Source organism: Musca domestica, unplaced genomic scaffold (assembly GCF_030504385.1).
Source record: "Musca domestica strain aabys unplaced genomic scaffold, Musca_domestica.polishedcontigs.V.1.1 13, whole genome shotgun sequence".
NCBI lineage: Eukaryota > Metazoa > Arthropoda > Insecta > Diptera > Muscidae > Musca > Musca domestica.
In genome coordinates, this window is record NW_026712172.1 from 4,683,988 (window position 1) to 4,710,250 (window position 26,263).

A 26,263-nucleotide genomic window follows, 5' to 3' on the forward strand; every position below is an offset into this window, starting at 1 on the left:
GTTCAGATTTAGGTAACTTGTAACGTAGCCACTACATTTTTCCTTTTCAATAAAAAAAATCTCCATTTTTCAATAAAAAAATCTCCAATGACAATATTTTATTAACAATTTTTTACATTTTTCATTATTCAAATTATAAACCTCTCTAATATCAAAATATGATGAACCACCTTAATATGTGTATCTTCTTCAGCTCATTTTCAAAATAAGGTTCGTAGAAAATTTGTGGTGTTAGTTTACGGCATAAAGAAATAACTTTCAATCACTCTGTATGCCAAGTCATTATTATCAATGCCCGTCAAGTAGAGAGTAGTCGCTTCGTGACAGCAGTCTCAATCGTACTACCTTGTGCCGAAGACAATCGAGACTCTTGATCTGCGATTCGTCGATCAATACAAATAAGATTGAACCAATTATTACCAAGTCATCTATCATCATGCCGTCAACCATCAAGCCTACTCCATAAGCCCGATACATCGAGTTGAATACATCAATTCGATATCAACGAGCCGACTATTTCCTGCATGTGATTGCCACAAAGCCAAAACAAACACACAAACCAAACACAATTCCGTAATGTGTCCTATATTACAATGATATTCGGTACAAGATATGAAATACAGCCTAGAAATTGATTCAGAGTCAGATATGTAATTCCCTCTAATATGATGTTTGATGTATGCATCAAACATATTGCGCTTGTCCAAGTTTGAAGAACCATTTTCCGATTAGAATAAAGTTTATAGCTCCCATTTAAGGCTCAATTTGACGTGACATACAACATCGCACTAGGCATATCTCTAACTATAACCGTAAACGTTATCGAATCTTACCTATATATTTCAATTTTCACAAAACACTTTTAGAACACTATAGTTGCTCGTCCTGAGCCGCCGATACTCATTACTTGGTATGATAAATGTAAGTAAGTAAGTTTATTAATATTCGTAACGAGGTCTCATTGGTCTCATTTCCAAAGTGGATTTCCTACCACCCAGAGATTAACAGTCATAAAGTGCATTTTTTATTTTCATTTATTCACATATAAATAAACGAATTCCTAGAATATGTCCGTAATTTTTCTCAAAAAAAAAAAAAAACACACACACAAGGTTTTGCAACGAACAACACATTTTGTAAAAAACATTAGGTTCGGCCGGGCCGAACTTTTAATACCCTCCATCTTAGGGTAATGGAAACACTAGAACCAATTATGACCCACAAATACCAATTTTTAGACATATTCGTGGGAAAATTTGGCAAAAATCATCAAAATACCTAACATCGGGAGGTACCACTATATAGGGCTATACAAAAGCGTGGACCTATACATACAATATTTCGCCAACGGAGCTAGAACTCATTATGACCAACAAATTCCAATTTTTAGACAAATCCGTGATAAAATGTGACAAAAACCTTCAAAATACCGAATGTCGGAAGATACCGTTATATGGAGGCTATACCAAAGTATGGACCTATACATACAATGTTTCGCCACCGAAGCTAAAACCCATTATGACCAACAAATACCAATTTTTAGACAAATCCATGAAAAAATGTGGCAAAAATCATCAAAATATCGAATATCGGGAGGTACCGTTATAATGGGGGCTATACCAAAGCGTGGACCTATATATGCAAAGTTTCGCCGCACAACAAGGAACCATTATGACCTAAAAATACCAATTTTCAGACAAATCCTTGAAAAAGTGTGGCAAAAACTATCGAAATACGGAATATCGGGATGTACCGTTATATGGGGACTATACCAAAACGTGGACCGATATATCTAATTTTCAATACCAACTATCCTAGACACAATACTGCTAAATTTTGACGCTCTACGTCAAATAATGTGGGCTGTATCGTGATTTCAACAGACAGACGGACGGACATCGCTAGATCGTCTTAGAATTTTATGATGATTATGAATATATATACATTATTTGGTCTACGACGAATATTTAGGGATGTTACAAACGGAATGACAAAGTTAATATACCCTCCCTCCAAGGTGGAGGGCATAAAAATGTACATATATATATAAATAAAGAGATTACAAACAAGTTAGGAAACACAAACTTATTGTCATTTCCAAGAAAATTGCTAAATTTCCGCTCAATATTGTAGAAACAAGCCTATGATAAAAGTGTGGCAAAAGATTTGTTGGAAGTGACTAGCGATGGCTATAATGCCGCCATCACCGACTGACTTCTTGCTGTCACATAGTCAGCAACTATAGCTACAACGAGCAAAGAGCAAAACGACATCAGCAACGACTGCAGACATAAAGACAAACGTAAACAAGTCATAAGTCGTTGGATAATATCGGTCGATTACATGGGACATGAGATGTGATGTCAGCATCCGTTCGTCATTTATGGTGGAAGAGACCAACCAAACAAACGACGTTACATTTCGACGTTGAAAGTATTGAACCTGTTTACAAAGTGAATACTAAATACACATAGCGGCAGCAGCAGCGGCGGCAACAGAGAGGAGCAAACGACAAAACAAAAACAGACAAATGCCAAAGAGAAACAGAAACCTCCCAGGTTCAATGACTGACACAGACGGTTTTTATGAAATTCTACTTGACATGAATGTGTTTGAGTGTCTGTCCGCCGCTTGTCGGTTAGTCTCTGTCGATGTACACTTAGAGAATATGGTTTTTAAATATAAATACCTAGCCATAAACAGTTGAAGATTCTCGTCATTTATTACAACAATTTTCGTGTGAGACTCCCAACAAACGCTTGGTTTTTGATCAATGTTAGGAGGGGGAATAGGCCAGGCCAGCAGGGTGCGAATAAGCCAAAGGTATGGGCCATTTATATGGGAGAAAAAAAAGTGACCAACGCTTAGAGTGGTTCCATTTTATAGAATACAATTGAAGTTTTCTTTATGCCGTTAGATATGTTTGATTTTCCTTATAGGGATCTTAGTTGTTCTGTGAACAAACCAGAAACTGTGTGTGAATTGAGTAGTGCAATACAATTGCAAAATGCCAACTACGAGGGCAGTTCGGAAACTTCTTTGCCTAGCACAAAAAGCGCGGTATAAACTGAAAAAAAAAGTTATGTGTTTTGGAAAGTTCCATCTCTGTTATGAACTCACGTTAAATTTTATTTCGATCCGGCAACTTTTTCATACAGAAACAAGTGTTCAAAAAGAACGCATCCACAATGAAAAAATTAGAAATACATGCTGTCATTAAATATTTACATAAAAAAGGTTTATCGGGACAAGAAATTTATAATGATATGGTAAATGTGTTAGGTGCAAGTGTTCCTTCATATGCAACAGTAAAAAAATGGGTTGCTTAATTTAAACGTGGTCGGAAAAGCATTGGAGATGAACCACGTAGTGAATGCCCAAAAACAGCAACAACAACAGAAATTGCAGTCAAAGTGCTTGACATGGTATTAAATTATCGACGAATAAAAGTGCGTGAAATTGCTAATATCATGGGCATCTCAAATGATCGAGTTCCTTTAATTTTCCATAAAGAACTACAGATGAAAAAGCATTCCGCAAGATGTGTGCCGCATTTGTTGACAGTCGATCAAAAACGCATAAGAATGAACATTTCTCAAGCTTTTTTGGATCGTTGTAAGCGAAATAAAATGGAATTTAAGCGTCGTTTTATAAATGTTGATGAGACGTAGATCCACCACTATACTCCAGAGATAAAAGAATAATCCAAACAATGGACTAAAGCTGGAGGAAATGCCCCAAAGAAGGCAAAACCAATTCAATCGGCTGGTAAGGTTATGGCAAAGGTTTTTTTTGGACTTCAAAGGTATTTTGTTGATTGGCTATCTGCAAAAGGGTGAAACAATAAATTCAGATTACTATTGCAACCTTTTAGATCAATTAAATGCACAAATTCGAGAAAAACATTCTGGCTAACAACACAAAAAAAATATTTTTTCATCAAGACAATTAAAGTACGAGTTGCTTGACCACCCAGCCTATTCTCCTGATTTAGCTCCCAGTGAATGTTACTTGTTCCCACATCTTACAAAATTCCTTGCTGGCAAGCGTTTTACCTCAAATTCTTTTTCAATGATAGGCTAAGAAGTTTCCGAACCGCCCTCGTAGAAGACAAAGAATGGAACGACCGAGATACCTCATGTATCTATATACGTCAAGTCAAAATGGGAATCAAGCTTGTGTTTAAGAGCAAGAATGAGAAAGAATGGATTATAGTCGATCGTGATAGCCTACACCACTATAGTTTAAGATAACATTTCTCAAGATCCAAAACACTCGTTGATTGGCATGAAGGAAGCCTTTAAAGTTTTTCAGATGAATGATTGGACATTTTGGCAAAATCATTCCAAATATCAACGTTTGATGGTAGCTAATACATTAATTTTTTATTTAAGGTTCGGATATTGTTTTAATTACGTACCTCCGTTTAAATCAATCTAACAGGCGAATGTTTATCATACACCCCCAAGTTCAACAAAATTTGCTACAGCGTAAATATTACAACATTCACAATCAGAACTCATTTTCCACGAAGAGGGTTGGACGTGGTATAACGAACAATTCATTTCATTTAGAATGTCCTCCTTCATTATATGGAGGCTATGTAAACTTGATCTTTTCGATTGCAACACCTCGTCGTAACTCGTAGAAAGAGCTTACAATTCTCAAGGTGAATAAATAGATGTTGGCATAGATGTTTGTAAGGCTCCTAAGATGTTTGGTATTGAAAATGGTATCGGTCGGTGAACATTTAGATGTGGCACCATATCCCTATTACCGGTATATTTGGGGGTTTGGTTTCAATTTCCAACCAAAAGAGTTGTAATTTGATATTTTGTTTTCTCAGTGGATCATTTAATTAATGCTCAAAATATATTCAATATAGGTATAGTTCCCATGTAACGGAACTTCCACATTTTAGGGATTTTGAGCCCTAAAAGCGATTTGGCCATAATTAAAGTTTGCATATGTTGGATGGTAATATTAGAATTCGCCCCAGACGATCGGAATGTTATTTTTACTTGTTTCATTCATATTTAAGTTTTTGGTCCACTTGGTTCTTTTCAGGAGATGACGACTTTCCTGACAATTTTATGATATTCAAATTCCCAAAAATATTGAAAAAATGTATATTTAGCTTTTATTTCGGAGATCTGACTGATTACATTAACTAAATTGGCATCAATCCAACGACCAAGAGTACATTTTATCTTGTATATTGCATTTAGAGGGGAACTGTCTTTCAGTATTAGATGAATTTTATGGCATTTCATGCCTTAAATATTATCCTGTTATCGCCCAAAATTAAGCGCTGCTTGTCTGGCATAAACCTTAACATATTGCGGTTATAATTGTAAACTCAGAAGCGAAAGGAACATGAAGAATAATATATATTTTTTCTATACATTTCATTATTTAAATACTTCGCGATCTGCTCCAAAAATTATAGGCTTCTATTTGGATCCTGACTCTGACCTAATGATAAATTTTTAGAGTGACTACAAGGTATCATGGAAGACAAGGGCATTGGACAAACATTTCGAGGTGTTATAAGCTTCAGTGTCAAAAACGGTTGTGCTGTGTGGTATACGAAAGTTGACTTAGTATTGAAAAGTATAAAAATCGAAAGTCGACTTTGGCAGTGCTGGACGTTTCACAATCGATTTTGAGTTGAGTATAGATCTCATTTCGACTTTTCAATACAAATGCTACCATGCTCAATTTATGTGAATGTCGCATATATTTGTATGTCTGTTCTAATAATTATTTTATGTTTGTTTTAAGCAAACGCATACATATATAAATGACACGCTAGTTTACATCATATACTACTGTACATAATAAATACAGATGTGTTGGCTGTTGTTGTCTGTCTGTAAATATGTATGTATTACAAAGTAAAAAAAAATCGTTATTCTTTTTTGGCGACTTTTCACAAAAACAAAAGCGAGAATGACAAAAGCGAGAATGACAAAAGCGAGAATGACAACAAAAATACACAACACAAAATACAATGACCGGGAAATGTAATGAACAGACAGACTGCCAAGCCGAAATAGAACAAGACCACAAAAATAAATGATGTAAAAAAACAAAAAATAAAATTCATCAAAAAAATTACTGGCCAAAAAAATAAAATAAATAATGCGAAACTGGATAATTTCAGTTTGGTACTCCGCACAAAAAAGCAAAGCACATGTACAATTAACTCATATAATTACTTTTGATGTAAAAACAACAAATTCTTTATTAGACTTGATAATAGCGGGTTGGTTGATAGCCCCAAACTAACGACTACCTTCTATTACAGTGTATGGCGGTGGTATCGTAGTACCTGGGTAAGGAACGTGATTAAAATTAACGATTTCAACAAAAGCTAAGCCTATACAACATATCTAATCTGGGCTGATTCATAAACAAAAAAAAACATTTAAATTGTTGAATGAAAATGCCACCACAAAAAAAATAAAAAGACGGAAATAATCAACCAGCCAGCCAGCCAGCCAGCCAGCCAACCAACGATTACAGATTTAGGTGACTACTTTTTGTACACCACAACGCTCCGAATAAGCGATTCATGGGAGGCGACCAAAAACAAAATGATGTAGTTAGCGATTTACAATTCGCACCAGAAAAAACAAATCTGAATTCCAGCTATTGTTTATTTCTTAATCTTTCCATTCGAATGAGGTAAGCAGTTTGTAGAGAAGTGTACAAAAACAAAACAAAAACAGCCAAATACACATTGTCTTTTGTTTCTACATAGAATTCGTAAAACCATTTAAATTTTTGGCTCAGAGCGAATAACAACAACAGATTTCATTACCAAAAAAGGTTGGATTAATAATTTTCATTTCATATGCCAATAGTTTGTTGTTGTTGTTTTCAACCTTGCCAAGCGAGATTTGAACATGGCTTATAAACATGTAGACAATATTGCGTCGCAGTTTTTGGTAATTACTGTTTGTTGTTTTGAGACCACTCCACCGTGCAATTGAGGATATATCAAGGGTGACATTTCGTTAAGGTATCCTCTAAAATATCGTAGATAAGTAATCTTCATAAATTGAATTTGTTGTGTGGGAGGCATCTCAAATACTCAGAAATTGCAGTCATGTTTAAAACATTTGCAACTGCTGTTACTTATTTCAGATATTTTAAGGTTTTTAATATATTCCTATTGCTTTTTGAAATCCATAGTTCTAAATAAAAAAGGAAACAACGAATTGGATAAATTGTTTCAATTGGTTTCAAACATATATCTATAGGATTTTAGATTAGATGGCCAGAATAGTTAGGGACGGAACGACCTTATGCGTCGTCGCTGTCAATGTTGTGCCAGCTACTGGCTGGAGGCTTCTATTCATAGCTTGCATTATCTGGTTGACAACCCTGAAAATTATCGAAGACTACAGATTATGGCCTGAGGGTATTGACATCCGAGAAATATGCGGTTCGAATAGAATGTTTCGAAAGATAAAGGCTAAACCGGCCGCCTTGAGATACACTCATTTTGATTTTGTGGATCTGGGGAATATTTGTCTACCATAAAGGCAGGAGGATGAAAATTTTCAACTCAGAATACAGAATTGAATGGCAGAACCTATTGAACACCATGTATAGATCATAAGCGGCTTCAAAGGCTGGTTGTTATCTACCTAAACCGAAACCTTCCCCAGAACGTTCGAACGACGGAATCTGTAGATTATCCATTGGAATTGGATTTATGTGGGCTAAGGACCTTATGACCGGACCTTGCAGATTTCGGGAAATACTAATTGAGTAATGTGTATTTATAGAGTCCTGGCTATGGAAGCTCGTTCTACAGCATAAGCATTGAAATGTCATTTAGATCAATAGTAAAGCTTATCGACTATCGTATGCTGGAGGATATAATGCTTCCTTAGAGTTCTTCATCTGGAGAGGAAAATTAAAGAAATTATCCATAAAATGTCATTTAGTGTAAAGAAATAGTGTTCAGTTTTACTTGGGGTCATGTAATGAAAAACCAAGATTTATAACCCATTTCTGTGTATCCATAAAAAATGCAAATAAATTATTTGCTTTTTAAGTTTTTTTTTTAACTTACGCAAAAATAAATTGAAAAACTAATTTGGAATGGAGTTGTTTCGCATTCCTTTAGACCCAAGAAAGTGTATATATTATTGATCAGAGTAAAAATCGAAGTCGATTTAGCGATGTCCGCTTATCTGTCTGTTGTATTAACGCTAACTTTCAAACGAATTGAGAATTAATGCTAAAATTTTGCAATTATGTGTATTAAGTTCATAAATGGGCTATGCCGGTCCACAATTTTCGTATAGCTCCCTATAACTGTTTTTGACGATTAAGATCATATTTCCTTACTGAATTGGAGCGGGTTCTAGCTCATGGGACGGAGCTTTATCCACGTTTTATCATAGCTACCATATAACTACACTTCCCCATATTCGGTATTTAATCCACATTTTTAAACGGAATTGTTTAAAATTCGATACTTCCTGTGACAGATCATTGCCTACATAGGTACACGCTTTCCTATGTTTCGGTACTTCTGGTGATTTTACTCACATTTTTTCAGTGGAATCCTCTAAAATTAGGTACACAGCGTTTGTAATGGATTCTGTCTTCTGTGGCAGAAGACTGCTGAGTATCTCAAAATATTTGGTATATTTTAACGGCATTTTTATAACTTTTTTCCAACCGATTTCCTAGGAAAAATGGAAGTGGATCCAATTTGCAATCCCAATTCTTCATGCTTGCCCGACGAAAATTAACCCATTTTTATACCCTAAGCCACATGGCTAGAGAGAGTATACATCATTTGATACGACCAAAACGTGCCTCATCGGAATAACGGTTTTAGACCCTAGGTCTCTTTGGACCAAATCGATCTAGCGATGTCCGTACATCCGTCTGACTGGAGCGCACGATAACTCTCGAATGGAGTATCCGATTTGATCCAAACTTGGTACATCGTAATATTATTGTTAAACTTAGAACGAGTTCGGAGATGGGCAATATCGGTTCACTCCTTCTGGTACCTCCCCCACAAAATGCCAACATTTTCAAAAAAAATAATTTACTGCACAGAAAGGGAAAAGATAATCCGATTGAACCGATACAGATCTGTCGGCAAAACCGACTGATACTATTTTACTTGTTCATTCTAATGCAATGGACCGTATATAATGAATTAAGTTTATATAACCTTTTTCGGGATATTTTTTTTAATTATTACGATTTTGTCGATCCATATTCGTGTAAAGGGAAGTGATGAGCATTGGTATCTCTTTCCGAAACCATGACATTTCCTGCCTCACCCACTGGTAAACATTACCATCTTTCTCCACTGATAAACAAACGCTGATTTTATAAAAACAACAATTATGAGATCAGGCCTGACTGTTTTGCAACAACAAAACAACAAAGTGAATTTGCTTCTGTTTATGAAATGCCCATTTTGATTTAACCTATTTTGAAAACATGTAAAATTCAGGCGGACGATGTCTTTGTGGGCTAATTTTTAAAATTATCTCCCGAGAAATATATTTCTAAACTTTTAAATTCAGAAACAGAAACACCCAAAATCAAAACTTGTACTTACTCTTCTTGAACCTCTATGCCACTGTCATCCATGTTTGCTTTATAGTCTCCTTCTGATCCAAATCCAAAGCTTGGCTCCACATGTTCAGACAATGGCGTTGGTGTCTCAAACACCAATGTCTCAACCATGGAGCCTTTGGAGGAACCAAACGACACTCTGAAAATAAAAATGTAAAAATGTTTTTGGTCAAAGACAAATCGAATATCTTTTATTTGTTTTATATTATTTTTATTGTTTAGGTTTAACTTACATCATAGTTTTTATATATGTGTCTATGAATATCAAAATGAGGATATATAGGATATATCAAAGCTACTTAACACATGAGATATTACATAATGTAATTTACCCATTCCATGGCATTCTCCGGCGAAAAGTTTCCCTACGTCCAACACGTCCATGAGAATTTGAACTGAATATAGGGTGTCATTTTCAGTACGGAAAGGTATTTTCCGAAGGGATAATTTTTTTATCATATTTTGCTAATAGGCATTAAAGCAAATGCGACCGCTTCCAAAATTTATAAAGAGAGACCCCGATATGGAGAGAAATTTCTTATTAAGCACAATGTTTATATATTGTCTTCTAGCTAACCATTTCGTACGGGTCATTCCCTCTGGCTACGTGTTTGAAATCTTCCAAGACTACTGCCTGACTACTGTCCTTCGACAATGGCCGTTGAACCGCGTTACCTCAAAAGTACAGACCACAAGAAATACGCTCGAGTGGGATACGCACAACAGTCGCACTCATATGAAAAGAGCGGTTAAAACTACTTTCCCTTCATATCTACAGGAAAATTTCGGTAGAGGTCCGCGTTTAGGATTAGCCCCTCTTTTTTATACCCTCCACCATACACAGTATGAAGGGTATATTAAGTTCGTCATTTCGTTTGTAACTCATCGAAATAATCATTTTAGACATAACAAATTATGAATATTCTTGATCAGCGTTAAATTCTAAGACGATTTAGCCCTGTCCGTCTGCCCGTCTGTTGTAATCACGCTGGAGTCAAAACGAATAAAGATAGAAAGCTAAAATTTTAAATTCGGTATATTAATGATTTTAGCAACATTTTTCAATGGAATTGTCTAGAAGTTATTTCCAAGCACTTTACTCTCTGGAAGAGAAATATCTATAAAGGTTCAAGATAGTTTTTTTTTTTTTTAATTTCCAAATTCGTTCCAAATGGTGGAACATACTGTTTTTTATTTGTTTTTTTTATCTTATTTAATTTTTTTGGGGTATTTTCAGTGTTAATAATAATAAATGTTGTATAAACAATCGTTTATTTATTTAAAGGAGTTCAAAATGAAATTGATCTCTTTGCTCCTAACACAATTATTATCTGTGTACTTTATTTCCTGAAAGTTCCTTTAATATTCGTTTAGTACAGCGTCAAATTAGCATCTGTTTAAAATCATCCCATTGTGAAAAAGCTGGGACCAAATATATCAACAGAAGATTGATGCCGAATAAAGCATCTATAAATGAAAGCAAAACAACAAACACGGCAAAGAAGTGTATTTTTGGCATGCATTTTTAGTTTGGTCATGCAGAAAATAATTTGAACTTTAGAGAAATGTTTGTACGACCGACCGCCCGACCGATAGACCAATCAACCGACAAACCAACAGACGGTCCAATCATCATCATCATCACCATCATCTTCATCCCAAATAATATGTTATTGTGTAAATAGGTAAAAATAAAAATTGAGTCAAAAAGGCGACGCACGAAATAACGACAAGCCGCCACAGGCATTCACATTCATTTGCAAATGAAATTGAAAACAAGCTGAAAGAAATACACTTTAGTTTGTTGTGGCAGAATTCATGAGCATGATATACAGTATCGGCACATTAAATTATAGAAGTAAGAACCAATAACACAATATGTCGGGTTCTAAATTAACAACGATTACAACTTCTCGACAGAAACTAAAGTGAAAACATGGACGACGGGTGAATACTTATTCCAAGGCGAATATTCAATACTGTGGACTTTTGCAAAACGTTCTTGGTTTAGAAGGTGTGAGTGGCACATGGCAACGATTAAAACCTCGAGGTCTGAACGGTATACAGACATACATACGGTATTCACCAACTCTACAGAAATTCAATTCACTCGGCAGGGCAACCAGAGCCATACGTATCCATTTGTAGTAGCCAAAAAAATAATAAATAGATAAAATTTGTCAAATTATTTTGAACTAAGAATAACTACTTATTTCGAGTGGCATGGCCTTGTTTAAAAAACTGGTAAACAGTCCGATTTGTAATCAGAGTTTTGTTGGATTTGTACATTTAATCAAATTTGTAATATCCTACCCGTTAGGCAAGTTTTGACAGGAAGATTATGTGACAGCCAATAACGGCTATCTTGTGCACCCGCAAGGCCCTTCGAGTAAGATGGACCAACAATTGTACCCAAATTGTGGTAAGCACATGTATCACTTTTAGTACTAGTAATAATGACAACATATGCATTACAAGAGGACCAAATAGAATGACAACTACATAGATAGATATGTAGACCGTCAATGTTACGCAGTGGAAAAATATTCAGTCCTGCTAGAACCCCTCCCTTAGAATCGAAACAAAGTGCCTCCCCACTACACCTGCTCACCATCTACATAAGTCTTACCTGTGCAACGGCATAACAAGCAAAGGAAAAGTAAGTTCGTGAACTTTGAATACCCTCTACCATTTGACAAAAAATGGCAAATGGTCAAAAAAACGTTGAAAAATTCCGAATGTAGTTACCGTTATGTGGAGGCTATACAACGATGTGGACTTGTGCAGACAAGTTTTCTGTCACAGACTGTAGTACTCATTACGAACATACAATACCAAATTTGAAACAATTCCGGCGAATAATGTCGCTAAAATCATTAAAATTCCGAATATAGGGATGTACCGTCATATGGGGGCTATGCGAAAACCTGGACCTGCATATGCAATTTTTTTGTTATAGGCTGTAGTACCCATTATGAACTTCAAATCCAACATTTGAAACATTTCCGGTTAAAATTGTAACACAAATCATCAAAATGCCAAATATCTGGAGGTACGGTTATATGGGTACTTTACCAAAACTTAGACCTATATTGACAGTTCTATGCAAGGATTTTTTTTACATAATGGGAACACATACTGTAAATTTAGAGCAAATTTGAATTAAAATTGTTACTAAAACAACCAAAACCCTTAAATCTGTAACTACAAGCTAGGCTGAATGGTATTCACTCTGTCGCATTCCCAGAAGAGCTGAAGAGCGAGAGCAGTCCCTCTAACGCGAGTTGTTTTGCACAATTAAGATCCGGATAGTGTAGCCGCCTCAATTTGTATTAGACCCGGATTGACAGCAGTGTGCTGAATACCTGCCTAGCATGTGGCACAGTCCCACATGACACGCTGCACCTGATCACTGGCCAACCAAACCTACTCATCAAACCGGTATCATTATGGATCCAAAATATGCCTTCTAGAATTTGGAGTTAGGAGCAAAATCAGGTTGAGGTGAATCAGAAGTACCACGTCAGTAGGGGTTGCTACAACAACAACTACATGCCCTCTGTATTACTACATTGGACATGTAGAGTTCATAAAACAAGTCTCAAAGTCACAAACTTCAAAATTTGAATTGTTTTGGGTTTCAGGTGAAAACAAAGTTGATTATGTACCAGTTTCGCCCAATGCTACGGTATCCGGAATGGATGTTTCTGGGTCACTATTTATTATTTATTTACTTCAAATAAATTGTGTACGAAACATTAAAAATAGAATTATTGATCTAGTCGTTTCATCATTTGTTAACGTTTCTCTGTGTAGATCTTCACCATCAGTCTTCAATCAGCCAAAGCTGATTTTGAACACCGCAGCTTGGATTGTCCAACGCAAATTGGGATCAAGGAGAAAATTTAGATGCACGTGTGTCATATTTTTATAATACTTTAAATACTGCATTCTCAACGTCAGTCCCAGTCTTTAAAGTTAGTCCTGAGAAAGGACCTGCTTGGTCTACTCCTTATCTTAGAAAGTTACGAAATATTAAAAGTAAATTATTTAAAAAGTTGAAAAATGCAAATCTTCGTTAAATTATTCCACATTTTTTTTAAATGCTAATAGTGAGAAAAGATCACTGAAAGTTCAAAGTGTTACTTTAACTATTTATTGAAAATGAGAAGAGACTTTAAGTCAAATCCCAAAATTTTTTACAATTTTTTTAATTCAAAAAGAAGAGTCCGACAATTTCATGGTAGTATGAAGTTTGGTAATAAGGAGGCCTCTACCTCTGTTGAAATAGCAGATACGTTCGCTGATTTCTGAAGAAGAAGAGCTGAAGATTGAGATCTGCCCTTACAAACCCGAGTTGTTTTGCACAATTAAGATCCGGCAGCCTCAATTCGTATTAGACCCGCATTGACAGCATGTGGCGCAGGCCCACACGTTGAATCTGTTTCACTGCCCAGCCAAACCTACTCATCTAACACCTCTGTCGTTATGGATCCAACATATACTGGTTACTTCCTTCTTGAATTTGGAATTAAAAGCAGATCCAGGTTGAGAAGAATCAGAAGTAACACATCTGTTGAATACATGAGGTGTCCAATTACCAATCAGAGGATTGCAAGTACCATGCCTCCATCGAAAGCCAAAGTAAATCAAAACAAAAACTGCAGAATGGTGAAAGATCGCAAATTCAACTCTAGTGTTTCAACGAGGACCGTTTTAACTTATTTTTCGCTCTTGGTTTCCATTACTTACTTCCTATGAAGGCAGGATGCTGTAAGTAGTTACTGGTGCTTCAATGTACGTAATAATTTTGTAATGAGATATTTTGAGAAAAATCATGAGACAAAGGTACCATACCTTATGGAGTGACTGACGAAGAAGAACTTCGGGGATCCTATGGATGACTGGGCCGTGCATGCCAGTTTTTTCAAAACAGGTATATATATTTTAAATTTGAGAACAGATTCAGATCTCCATATTACAACAACTTCCGATTTCCATTCAAGTCTTTGATTTCTTTATGGGTAGCATTTATAAATTTTCTTTACACATATAATTTTAAAACGTAGAACTTTACCGCGAAAATATTTTTGTTACTTTTTTTGTCAAAAAATCAAGTCCTGGAATCCCTTTTCTGTAACATCATTTATTTTAAAAATATATATCCTTGTTCTGTTCCAGTACCTGCAACAATCTACTAGATTTGGATTTTTTTTTTTTTGAATTCTTGCAGGACCTGGTAGAGAGTAATGATTGAACTACTTTTTTGGCGTTAAACTTTATTGATGTTCACAGAAGTGCACCCTATTTTGTAAATAAATATTTAAAAAAAAAGTTCAGAAACTTATAAGTATCTAAAGCACGTCACTCTCTCACCCACTAACATTTTGACATTACCTAGTAAACCCATCCCCTGTTGTTTAAACAGTACAGAAATTCGTAGATCAGCCAAAACGATTTATACTTGAGAAGGAAATTCCAAACTACAATTTTCAACTGTCTAAAACAACAATTAGAATACGAGACCAACAGCTTGGCCATCTGTGATAAGCTCATCCATATGATCAACACCTTTCAAATCCTACGGTCAAAATACCCATTCTCATCAATCAGAACCCTAAATAACCGAATAAACTATCTAAACAACTGTGACTCTGTTGCATTTTTTATGCATGAAGATATTCCATCCTTAAATTACACTATCCATATGCCATTGAGCACCTGTATTCCAAATTTGTCTCGACTTAATGCTTCAAAGAATGATTTAATTTAAGATTCCTACATTAGCCCCAAATGTGTATCGTAAAATCGTTAAAGCACTTTTCCAGATTCGCAAAAGTTTTGCCAATAAATTTACTGTCCAGAGCAATTACGAGAAAAAAAAAACTATTGTCGATTATCATCTTATTCAAACAAACTTTAGAATTGTTAATAAGAATAACTTCGAGCCAGTTGAGAATTTGATTGACTTTTGCAAGGTGTGTAACTGACAAATAGACTTACTCGCATGAACTGGACGGCTCAGACAAAATCAATGAAACCATTTTAATTTATTGTCTTGTGTGACAGTAAGCAAAAGTTTAGCCGTAACGTAGCAGAACGTTGGAAAATATGTATCCAATGTAATTACATTAAAAGCTGCATGCTGCACACAAACACAAACACGCGAATAGCGACAAAAAACGACAAAGAGAAACGATAGCTGTGACAATAATAACTTAAGAATGAAGTAAGATGAAGAAAATCGTGGCGAAACCAAATGTGCAAACCCAATGAAGGTATATATACATACATACATTCACATTCAGGCACATGTTTAAACACAGTAAAATTCTGGACAAATGCCAAAGAGTTTAACGGAGCACCGAAATTGAAATGCACAAACGCACACTTCATCTCTGCCCGCTTTTACATTGCAAACATTTTGTTTAGACACTTTGTCAAATGTGTATCCAAACGGCATCTGACCATCTACCTATACATAAAACTGTGCCTTGATAAATGTTCAACGAGCACCGTCCGCCAAGTAAACCAAAAATAAATGAAATATAAAGTAAACATAGGTGTAGTACAGTACGAAAAGGCTATATGGGAAAATTAATTTCGTAATTTTTTATGAACGCAGTAATTTTAGAATGGAAAAATCTAATCACTGACGCAGCGATCAATTTTTATGGAGTGAATAGGACGTATTTTCAATATAATTTCATAAATGACCAAAACAAACCCATCACGACTGAATCTCAACAATTGGCAAATTAACAATGTCTGCTTTTGGAATACAAAATGTTTGGGTCAATTTGTCAACATTGTTCGCTGTCATTTTTACCACTGTGAAAACATTGGTTGTTAAAAAGATTAGACAGGGCTTTTAAACAGAACGCATTGCGAATTGTTTCTTCTTTAAAAATATCATACCTCACCAAGCGCTTGAAACTCTGATTTTCTAGGTACGACATGTCCGGTTCACGGCAATGCACAGGAGATTTTCTAAATAATCAAACCATGGATTATGCTCGATTTTACTTGAAAAAATCTACATGAGACACCAGTATGTTTACAAGTAATTTACAACTTTTCTCGTCCCAGAATTCTTTGTTTAGATTTCTTGACTTTTTGAATCAATAGAGTTTGTATCATTGTACTATGATCCCAAATTCAAAATTTCCGAACAAAACCTTTTTGCGATCAATTTATATATTGTCAGTAGCTCATTATTTGTGTCCACATTTAACAAAAACCCCTTAAAATAAATATCGCGGGGTTGTCTATTTACATGGAGGTTTCACCAGAATATTGTATGAAGATTTACTATCTACAAAGAATTTTTAATGTCAAATGAATGCTTCAAGTCGAGCATAACATGACACAAGTCTACAACTAAAATTAAAGCTAAATGCTTTGTCAGTTTATTTTCACAAAGAGATCTATGTTCTTTATCTTTAGTTAAAAAGAAGAGTCGATGCACTTTATTTTTACTGCCATATAACATTTTTATTTCTTAAAAATATCACAAAATAGCAACTTGAAATAATTAAAAAAAAAAAAGATACATACTTCGATGTAATTTCGATTTCGACGATCAAAACTATTTTGATTCAGAGCAAATGAAAAATTAGGAATATTACACTTTTGATAACGTTTTTAAAAATGTATTGATGACTTTATTTTTTATTTTTTATGTTTTTTTTTTTTTTTTTTTTTTTTTTTTTTTTGTGAATTGAAAGTAATTAAATATTTTATGACCACTTTGCATATTTAGTAGGGCTTCTTTTATTAATTAAACAAATTTGGCTGTTGGCCAAAGAATTCACATTTGGAACCATTTCTCATTGCGAGCTATCGAACCTTGCTTGAATACTTAAATTCTCTATCCCAGGATCTTTAGTACTTTGCTAGAAACCTTATATCGTCTAGCAAATGCTCAGTAAAGCAGTTTTTAGCTCAATCCGTTCTATTTTGATACCTTGTATATACACCTAAGTCTGTTTTTACACGGTCTTTTTGTACACGGTTTTGATATAACACGGTTTGAAAATTGAATATTTTTAATTTTTTTACACGATTTTATTCCATTTAGCATTATTTGAAATTTTATGTACTTAATTTTTTTTTGTCAAATTTAATTTTTACGAAGTATGTTCATATTACAAAAAAGTATTTATGAAAGAAAAAAGTCTGAAACCATCGATAGTATCAATAGTTTGCGAACACTAGCTTAAAGATTTAAGTGAATTCCCCTTTAGCGCGTACAAACATTTTTTACTGGTCAAAGCAAATGTGAATAGCACAAGCATTATATATTTGATTTAATAAAATAGACATGAATTCTTGTTCTTAAAAATTCTTGGTTTTCACTAATTTTAATAGGTTTTAGAAATTAGGAACAAATCACCCATTAGGAACAAATCACCCATAAAATCAATATCTTTTTTACACGTTTTTTTTTTTACACGGCTTCTTCTGGAACCAATCTACCGTGTAAAAACAGACTTAGGTGTATACAAAATATAGTATGGGAGTTGTAGAAGATAAAAAAAACACATTCTGGAAATGAAAAAAATAGCAATAAATATATGAGTGTTTATAAATGACATGGGCAACGGTTTGAACAATTTTTAGAATATATCATTGTTTTTATTTAGTTGGCATGAGATTTTGGTAATTCGACCGTACAAAACATGTTACTATAGTGGAATAGGTGAGTATTTTTGTACGGCATGTCGGACATTAGGTAAAAAACATAAGAGCATGCATTATCTCGCTCGTGCTGAAAGACTCTCGCTAACAAAAATCAACTGAATGAATTAATTTTTCAACATCAGACAGACAGCATCTTCTAAACTAATATAAAACTGTTTTCATAATTAGTTATAATAATTCTTATTTGCTTGATATAAATGCAGAACACAACTGGGATACGCTGACCTTAGGAGAACTTACCCTATTTAGAATCATTTCGGTTTCTAAATCTTGAGAATATCGTCGCGTTCTTAATATTTGTTTTATATTTTGTTTAGAAGCAACTTTACATTAATCCGAAGCCATCAAATCGAGAAGAAAATGTGTTAGAATCATATTTTATTGTTTTATGTTATGCATATTATTTTTATCTTATGGATTTCAGCATTGTGATCATGTTTCACAGTTCGTTGTTAGAATTTTAGGTGTATGTTGAATATCACCTTTATACAGAGGCAGAGAAATGAATGTTAGAACCATTTCCCCGTTGTAGAACATTGATTAGCACATTGACTCCCCACTATAGAATAGAGAAAGGATTTTTTAATTCCATATCGTCACCTAGGCTACATGTCATATTTACCGGTCAGCTTACTTTCTGGCCACCTACAAAAATACCCTCACTTAATTGAACTGGTCACAACATTAATATATAAATAATATAAACATACAAATTTTCGTAGTCACCTCGTTCAACTAGACCATTATCCAATTATGATAACGTTGCCGGATATACAACTCGTAAATTCACCCAAGCAGGTCCACGTCTTCGCATGGTCCCATATAACGGTTTTCAATTAAGTGGTAGTTTTCGGGTTTTTTTTTTCAAAATTTTCAAGTTTTTTCCAAGTGGTGGAGGATATTAAAAGTTCGGCCCTTAGGTCTCTACTAGAAGTGTTTCCAAAAATTAATTGCAAGTTTTCTACAACTAATTCTAAATTACCCCTAGACTCAGAGAACTTGGATATTCTGCTATTTTTTAGCATGTGGAGAACTTGGAGGCGGGGTCAAGGCCAGTGACTACATATCACCTCAGCTAAACTTGGAATTACTAGTCATCCATGTACCTGACAGGGACATCTGGATTGGAAACAACACACCTTTCAACGGAAACAGAAACATTGAATTGAACTATATATGTTAATTTTTAAGCCTCTCTGAAGGCACAAAATTCATGTACCATTAAATAAATGACAGTTTTGAAGTGTAGAAATGCACTGAAAAAACTAAGCCGTTGAGCCATTAAGCATTGTTGGTTTTCAGGCCATTGCAACAACTCTAGCAATGAATCAATAGATGAATTGACAAGACCTTGAATTTCATCACAAATGGCAAAATGTATTGTCTCTGAAAAAATTTTGCCGGTGCTCTCTGAGAGGAGATCTAAGTCGCTCTTATCCATGGCGAAATTATCACAGGTCACTATAACATAAGGGAAATGATTACCGATTACTGCAGGCTCTGTCTAGTTGAGGAGGAAACTGAACCGGTAGAGCACTTACTTTGTCACTGTCTAACTTTTCTCGGTAGGAACTTTATAGAAAGAAAGACTTACATGTAAATATATGTTTATAAGAATCGTGCGTTATTTATATTTCAAACCATCATCAAAATACCGAATATTGCGACAATGCTTTATCACCGAAGGTAGAATCCATTATGAAGTATGAACATCGAATTCTAAACAATTGTCTTAATAAATGTAATTAATATAATTAAAACTATCAAATATACTTGAATCAAAAGGTACATTTATATGGGCGCTACTCCAAAACATTTTCCTAAATTAAACATCTTTTGCGAATAGCTTTTCTATCCCCTAATAATCCAAGATGGCAAATACTCCCCGGAAATAGCTGAAATCAGGGGATACCTTCATATGAGGGTTTTACCGAAACGGTGACCTATACTTATTATTTTTGGAAGGTTTTCTACTTGCGTGCGCTATAAGCATCACCATAACTTTGAAGATATGAAAGATCCAACAAGCAAATGAATATTCAAAGAAATTTATGGCTCACTAAGGTGCAGTGTCAGGGTTGGGGGGGGGGTTGCAAATTTCAAGGGGTCTTATCATATTACATGTTTGCATTGAATTTACTTTTACCTAAATCTTCAATGTTCTATTGCCATCACTTAACAAGATTGTGTTATCGACCCTTCGGACATTTGGCATGTATATTAATATAATAAATTGGCAGTTTATATTATTAAGCATATAAAATATTTTAATACCGACAGATTAATTTAAAACAAGAAATCATCCATCAATCACTGCAGCACATTCCAGACATATTGACATTTAGAGGGAGTCACAACGGGATCACCGACACTGCAGTTAATACGACGACTCTTCGATTTCCCTTTCAATAACATAATAAAACTACATTAATTGAGAAGTGGATATCAGGTGAAATGGGATGATTTGCAAATCATCAGTCGTCAGCCAGTCCATTGCCAGCAAAACGCGAATCCATTACCGCTGTGGGACAATAGAAAAAGAAGTACAAAAAAGTCGACCAAATAATTTGCTCTGCGCTGCTGTCTTCATGGGAATATATTGGAGACACGATTCGATTCACTGCACTTCCATGACTGTGACATTTAATGCGCCGAAGAAGACGATGAACGGAGTCCCTTTGCACTTTCAAATCAAGCACATTTTGGGCTTCGGAGGAGGGAAAGCAATCGGCAAAGAGAAAGTACAATGGAAGAGAAAACAGTGAATAATATTCATATTCATTTTATATGGAGTGGAACGAACAGATTTTGTTACCAACCATGAATCTTTCCAATCAACCATTGAAGCGGATGCAATGAAATTATTCGAACAGATGGATCTCGTTACAGAGTTCAATTCAATTAAAAGTCCCTATTTTTGGAGAATGCCATAAAAAGGATTAAAGATCGTTCGGCAATAAGGAGAAGACAACTTCCTATATTTATAGCCATTGAAAACTCGACGACAAGGTCAAGAAAGTCGTACTAGTCGTACACACGCACACACCCATCGCACATAATGAATTCCAAAAAGAAATGTACACCCAAATGGGCGACGTAAATGCATTGCATGTCAGTGGGTATGATGTGTGGTTGGTGTTATTGTTGTTGTCATTTGTCGTCATTGTATAATTCTAAGTAGGTCAAAATTGTACAACTATTCTCTTGCCTACACACACGGTACACATTTCGTTGCCATACATTGTAATATGACAATCGTTGGTTGTTTAGTCGGTTGGTCGGGCGATTGCATCCATATCACCCATCCCATCATCCGTCAAACGTTCGTCATTCCAATGACAAGATGTCGACGTCGCAATAAATGGATAGAAAATAGAATTATTTGTGCTTGTTTGTAGGTATTTACCTTTTTAGTCCGACTGTTTTGTTCGAACCCAATTTGCTTAGTTTGGGCTTCTTAGTTGTCATCGATTGCTGGCGGGGATTCTGGGATTCATCTTGCTGTGCAGGTGGCTTTTCAGTAGTATGGGTAACAGTGGTGTGGTGGGAATCTGGACCATCATCCGAAGATGTTCCCTCTACGGAGCTGCAAACATTAACATTGACAACATCGTCGCCACAATTGTTGCCCGCCACATTTACTCCACCGCCACCGCCACCGCCACCTCCTCCACCATCGCCACTACATCTTCTATTGTTAGTGGTGACGTCGGTATTGCTGCTGGTGTTATTGGCATTGTTGTTCAAACTAAAAGAGTTATTGTTGTTGCTGCCATTACTGTTCTGACGCTTCACCCGTACCGGAGATGATGTGTGGTTTGTGTCGTTCAGTAAATGGGTGCGCTCGTCGTCACAGAACTCATGGCCAGATGCCACATTCGCCAGCAGGGCATCCACCTCTGTTGTGTGGGACTCTGTTCCGGCCATGTATTGGGAGTTGAGTCTGAGACTTAGGCTAGAACGAGGTGGAGAAGGCACTGGTTCCCTGTTGGTTATACTACCACCACCATTCTCTGCATCGCCTTCAGTTCGGTTCGACGAACGGCCATTCGCAGCCGATGTTTCCTGGGGAGCAGGTATGACGTATGAGAGCATTAAAGATGCTTTTCACTGTTCGAATTAAATTTTATGAATTTCACGATAATTGGATGGGTTTTCTGATCCGTTCAGTCCTTTTGTTTGGTATTTCTCTCCGAATTCAAAATGAATGCGTATACAATGCAGTCTATGTTGATTTCATATGTTTTTTTTTTATTTTTTCGATGTCACCGACCGGAAGACAGGCAGACAATGGTAACTCGCTTCCGGATTGTCGATTGTTTTATCAAAACTATACTTTTTTCACTAAAATTCGAAATTCGGATTATATTTTTCAAAAACTCAGTCAAGCACAATTAAATCCATGCAGATCTCAGTCTTTTATTTACGTTTCTTACGTCCGCCCTTCTTCGGATTCCTCGCAAATTCTTCTGTTCACTGTCAAAGAAATGCGCACCTTCAAATTTTGACTTATTATTTATTTTTGCCTTTCCTTTTGTTGCATTCACATTCCTCCACTTCACCACTGCCACTCTTCTATCTTTTCTTTTTAGCCAAGTTACCACCGTCTTGCGTTTCTTTGCGTCTTGCGTTTGTTTGTTGTGTATAATAAAAAAAAAGAAAACTTTTCTGTTCGGCGCAATGAATTTTCCCGAGATTTTCGTCGCGTAATTTCAATATGAGTCTTCAATAGGGGAGATTATATAGAATTTAAAAGTTTGTACCACAGAACTGAATATCACAAAAAACATGCAAATTTAAAAACTTGTCAATTAGAATTTGTTTGTTGTGGTGGTGGCGCTCACGACAGTATTGTTGTAAATTGTCTCCTCGACCCACAAACAACAACAAAAATCGTCTCAATTCTAATTGGAAAGCGGTGTTGTCAACTTTAATAAATTGACGTGTAGTGCTGTTCCATTTCCATGTAGTACTGACAATTGAGGCGTTTACTCTGCAAACCAATAGATGTCGCTAGTAAAAATAGAAGATGTGTTCACATTTAAAAATTTATCGTTCAATTTGTTTACATTTTTAATTGATTATCGGCAACATCCATTATCCGGTAACAAAAAGTATATATTTATTTCTACTTGAAAACAACAAGAGCAAATACAACAAAATAATTTACACTTTTTCAATCATTATTTAATTTAAGAGAAAATTTCGAAAAAGGAATAAAACATCAAGTTTTTTTAGATATATGTAAATGTTATCATACCGTCCTCAAAAATGCATATCCAGTATACACTATTTTGATATAAAATTTCACTGCAGGGCAATTATACTTAACATGACGCCAACCTCTAACCACAGCAAAAGGCCGGCTACTTGCAAAAAGTTTAAAGTTTAGAAAACTTAGGTTCGCGTTAACACACATCATAACAATCCCATTACAATTATGGCGATTATGACCGATTTTGGCTTGGACACAATCCCCTTTCCCATTACAATCATAGGGATTATGATCGATTTTTTCTTGGACACAATTCCATTATGGGGGTTATGAAAGAAAAAATCGGGGATTATATGGGGATTATGTCCGAGTTTTTCATGGTAGAATCAAGAAGGTGAAGTCATTTCAAATAAGCATTCCCATCTTTGCATTTTCTGTAACTGAGCTTGTCAAATACAATCGTTCATATGAACTGTCACAACAAAAACAAGATTTGTTTATGTACATTTGTAAACCATTCAAATTTTCAATGAATTCTGTGAAATTAATTGTTTGTAATAAATATTCAAAATGGTTAAAGGTATTACGTAATTGGCTCTTTCCATGATTCGCCAAAAAGTTGTCCCATAAATTGGAAAGTTTCACCGAAGGTCTGCTTTTTTTATCCTGACTAAAACAACATACATTTTTTCAGGGATAAACCAGTACTTCCTTTGACATGGGATCCCGAATACTCCAAAATTTTGAACATACCGCAGCGGATGAAAACTCATGGACAGAAGGGCAGCAACCTAAACAATTATTACAATAAGAAAAACTTGGGGGTTTCACGTAGGTATTTTCACCAGATCTCGATCAGATGTGAAAAGGGACAATGTCGACCCGCTGGATATGAAAAACGGAATTCTGTCCCAAAAATTGTATATGAGTCACATGCTTGGGAACAATAAAAAATTTTCCATTCCGGCCAAAATTTGTTTTTTTTTTTGCAAAGAAAAATTGTTCTCATATTTTCAAATTCAAAATTTACGTTTTTATTTTGAATTTATCTTTGTCAAAATAATTTTTTTTGACAATGAGATTTTGTCAAAAGGAAAATTTTGAAAAAAACCTTCTTAATTCTACCATGGAGTTTTTTTCTTTGGACATAATCCCCATTTCCATTACAATTATGAGGATTATGAAGGAAAAAATGGGTTATAATCCCCATAATTGTAATGGGGTTGTTATGATGTGGGGTTTTAAACAATTTTAACTAATTTGAGTAATTTTTCATTCAACATTTATCCTTTCATAAAAGCTTTGACAGTTTATGGTACGACCATATGTGTTGATGCTGCTACCAGTATTCTTCCACCACACATGACTAGATCATAGTAATCACCCGAATTCAATTGTTTATTGCAAAACACATATACAGTTTCTATATATGTATGCATTTTCTCAATAAATAAAATAATTTTTAATGCATACATGGTATAATTATTACAGGCAAAAGCAAGTCCCAGCTGATTTGACTCTATAGTAATACTGGTGTCAAAGTCGATATGACGTTTTTGTTTACAATGACGTTTTTGATATACAATAGGTATACCCCTTTTTCATATAAAATTTCACTGCAGGGCAATGTGAACATATTTTTTTCCTAATAATAGAAAAAATCCCGGTGTATTTAAGAAAACTACAAAGGCGATGGTTCGGAAACTTTTTTTGCGTTTAAGGTTGCTGTTCCACGTTATATAATGTATTCGTATATTTAATGTTTCCCATGGCTCAAAAAGAAAGGTTGCTCAACTTCAAAGAAACTAGAAAAATGCAAATCTGTGCTGGAGTCTTATGGTGTCAAATAGACTTTAAAATATGCAACAGTAGGCTTTGTTTATTTATTTTTTTTAACAAAATTCTTATATTGGGAAAAAACCGCGAAACAAGAATGTAATTTCGGGGTTATCCCACAAGATGGAATCTAAAATAGTAGGACAATACAGTGATATCGCAAAATTGTACAATTTGTTATCCATTTAGGTCGAAAATTTGCATTTATTTAGCAACCAAATTTGAAATAATTTCAAATTATTGTATTTTTTATTCAAAACAATACACACACATACACAAAATGTGTATATGTTTTGACAGAATAAGGGCACAAAAATAAAAAAAAATATTTGGGGGGTAGCTTTGTTCTACCCATGCCATGATGTTTCCTAAAATTGCAAAATGTAGAATACTTTATGTATGTATGCTGTTTGGTTTCAACTTGAGAGGGATGTTGCCTTTTTCACGATTTTCTAGCGATTGCTTGAAGTGTTGAGAGACTAGGGCCAACAGCTAACAACTATACATTCAGGGGAATGATGTGAAAGCATTAAAAATAAATAGGTCAATAACTATTCTTCTGCATTTTCAATTTAACAATCCAAATACCAATAACGTATATTTTTAAAATTAAAATAATTTATTGAAAATTAATTATTTTGTTTACATTTTTGGACACATAACTCTGGCACTTATATTACGTACAAAAACAAATTTGTATGTGGTTGTTGTTACGATTGTTGTATAGAACGAAGCTACCCCTAAATACTATTTTCTCCCTTTGTACGCTTATTCTGTCAAAACATATACACAGTTTGTATGTGTATGTCAAATAAGACTTTCCATCTCTGCATTTTCTGTAATTTACCTTGTCAAATTTCATTGAATAGAAAAAGGTTCCTATTT

General features: G+C 34.9%; 1 protein-coding gene across 1 annotated transcript in view; it reads right to left on the reverse strand.

Moving 5' to 3' along the window:
- The window catches only part of LOC101897448 (probable cyclin-dependent serine/threonine-protein kinase DDB_G0292550), a 57,896-nt gene extending 34,650 nt beyond the window's left edge, over window positions 1–23,246 (reverse strand). Inside the window, exons 1-2 of the mRNA XM_005179347.4 lie at window positions 21,734–23,246; window positions 9,608–9,763 (exon numbers count right to left, since the gene is read on the reverse strand). Of these exons, the coding sequence (XP_005179404.1) occupies window positions 9,608–9,763; window positions 21,734–22,422 (845 nt within the window). The 5' untranslated portion in view covers window positions 22,423–23,246. The remainder of the gene's footprint in view (window positions 1–9,607; window positions 9,764–21,733) is intronic.
- Window positions 23,247–26,263: the final 3,017 nt, after the last annotated feature.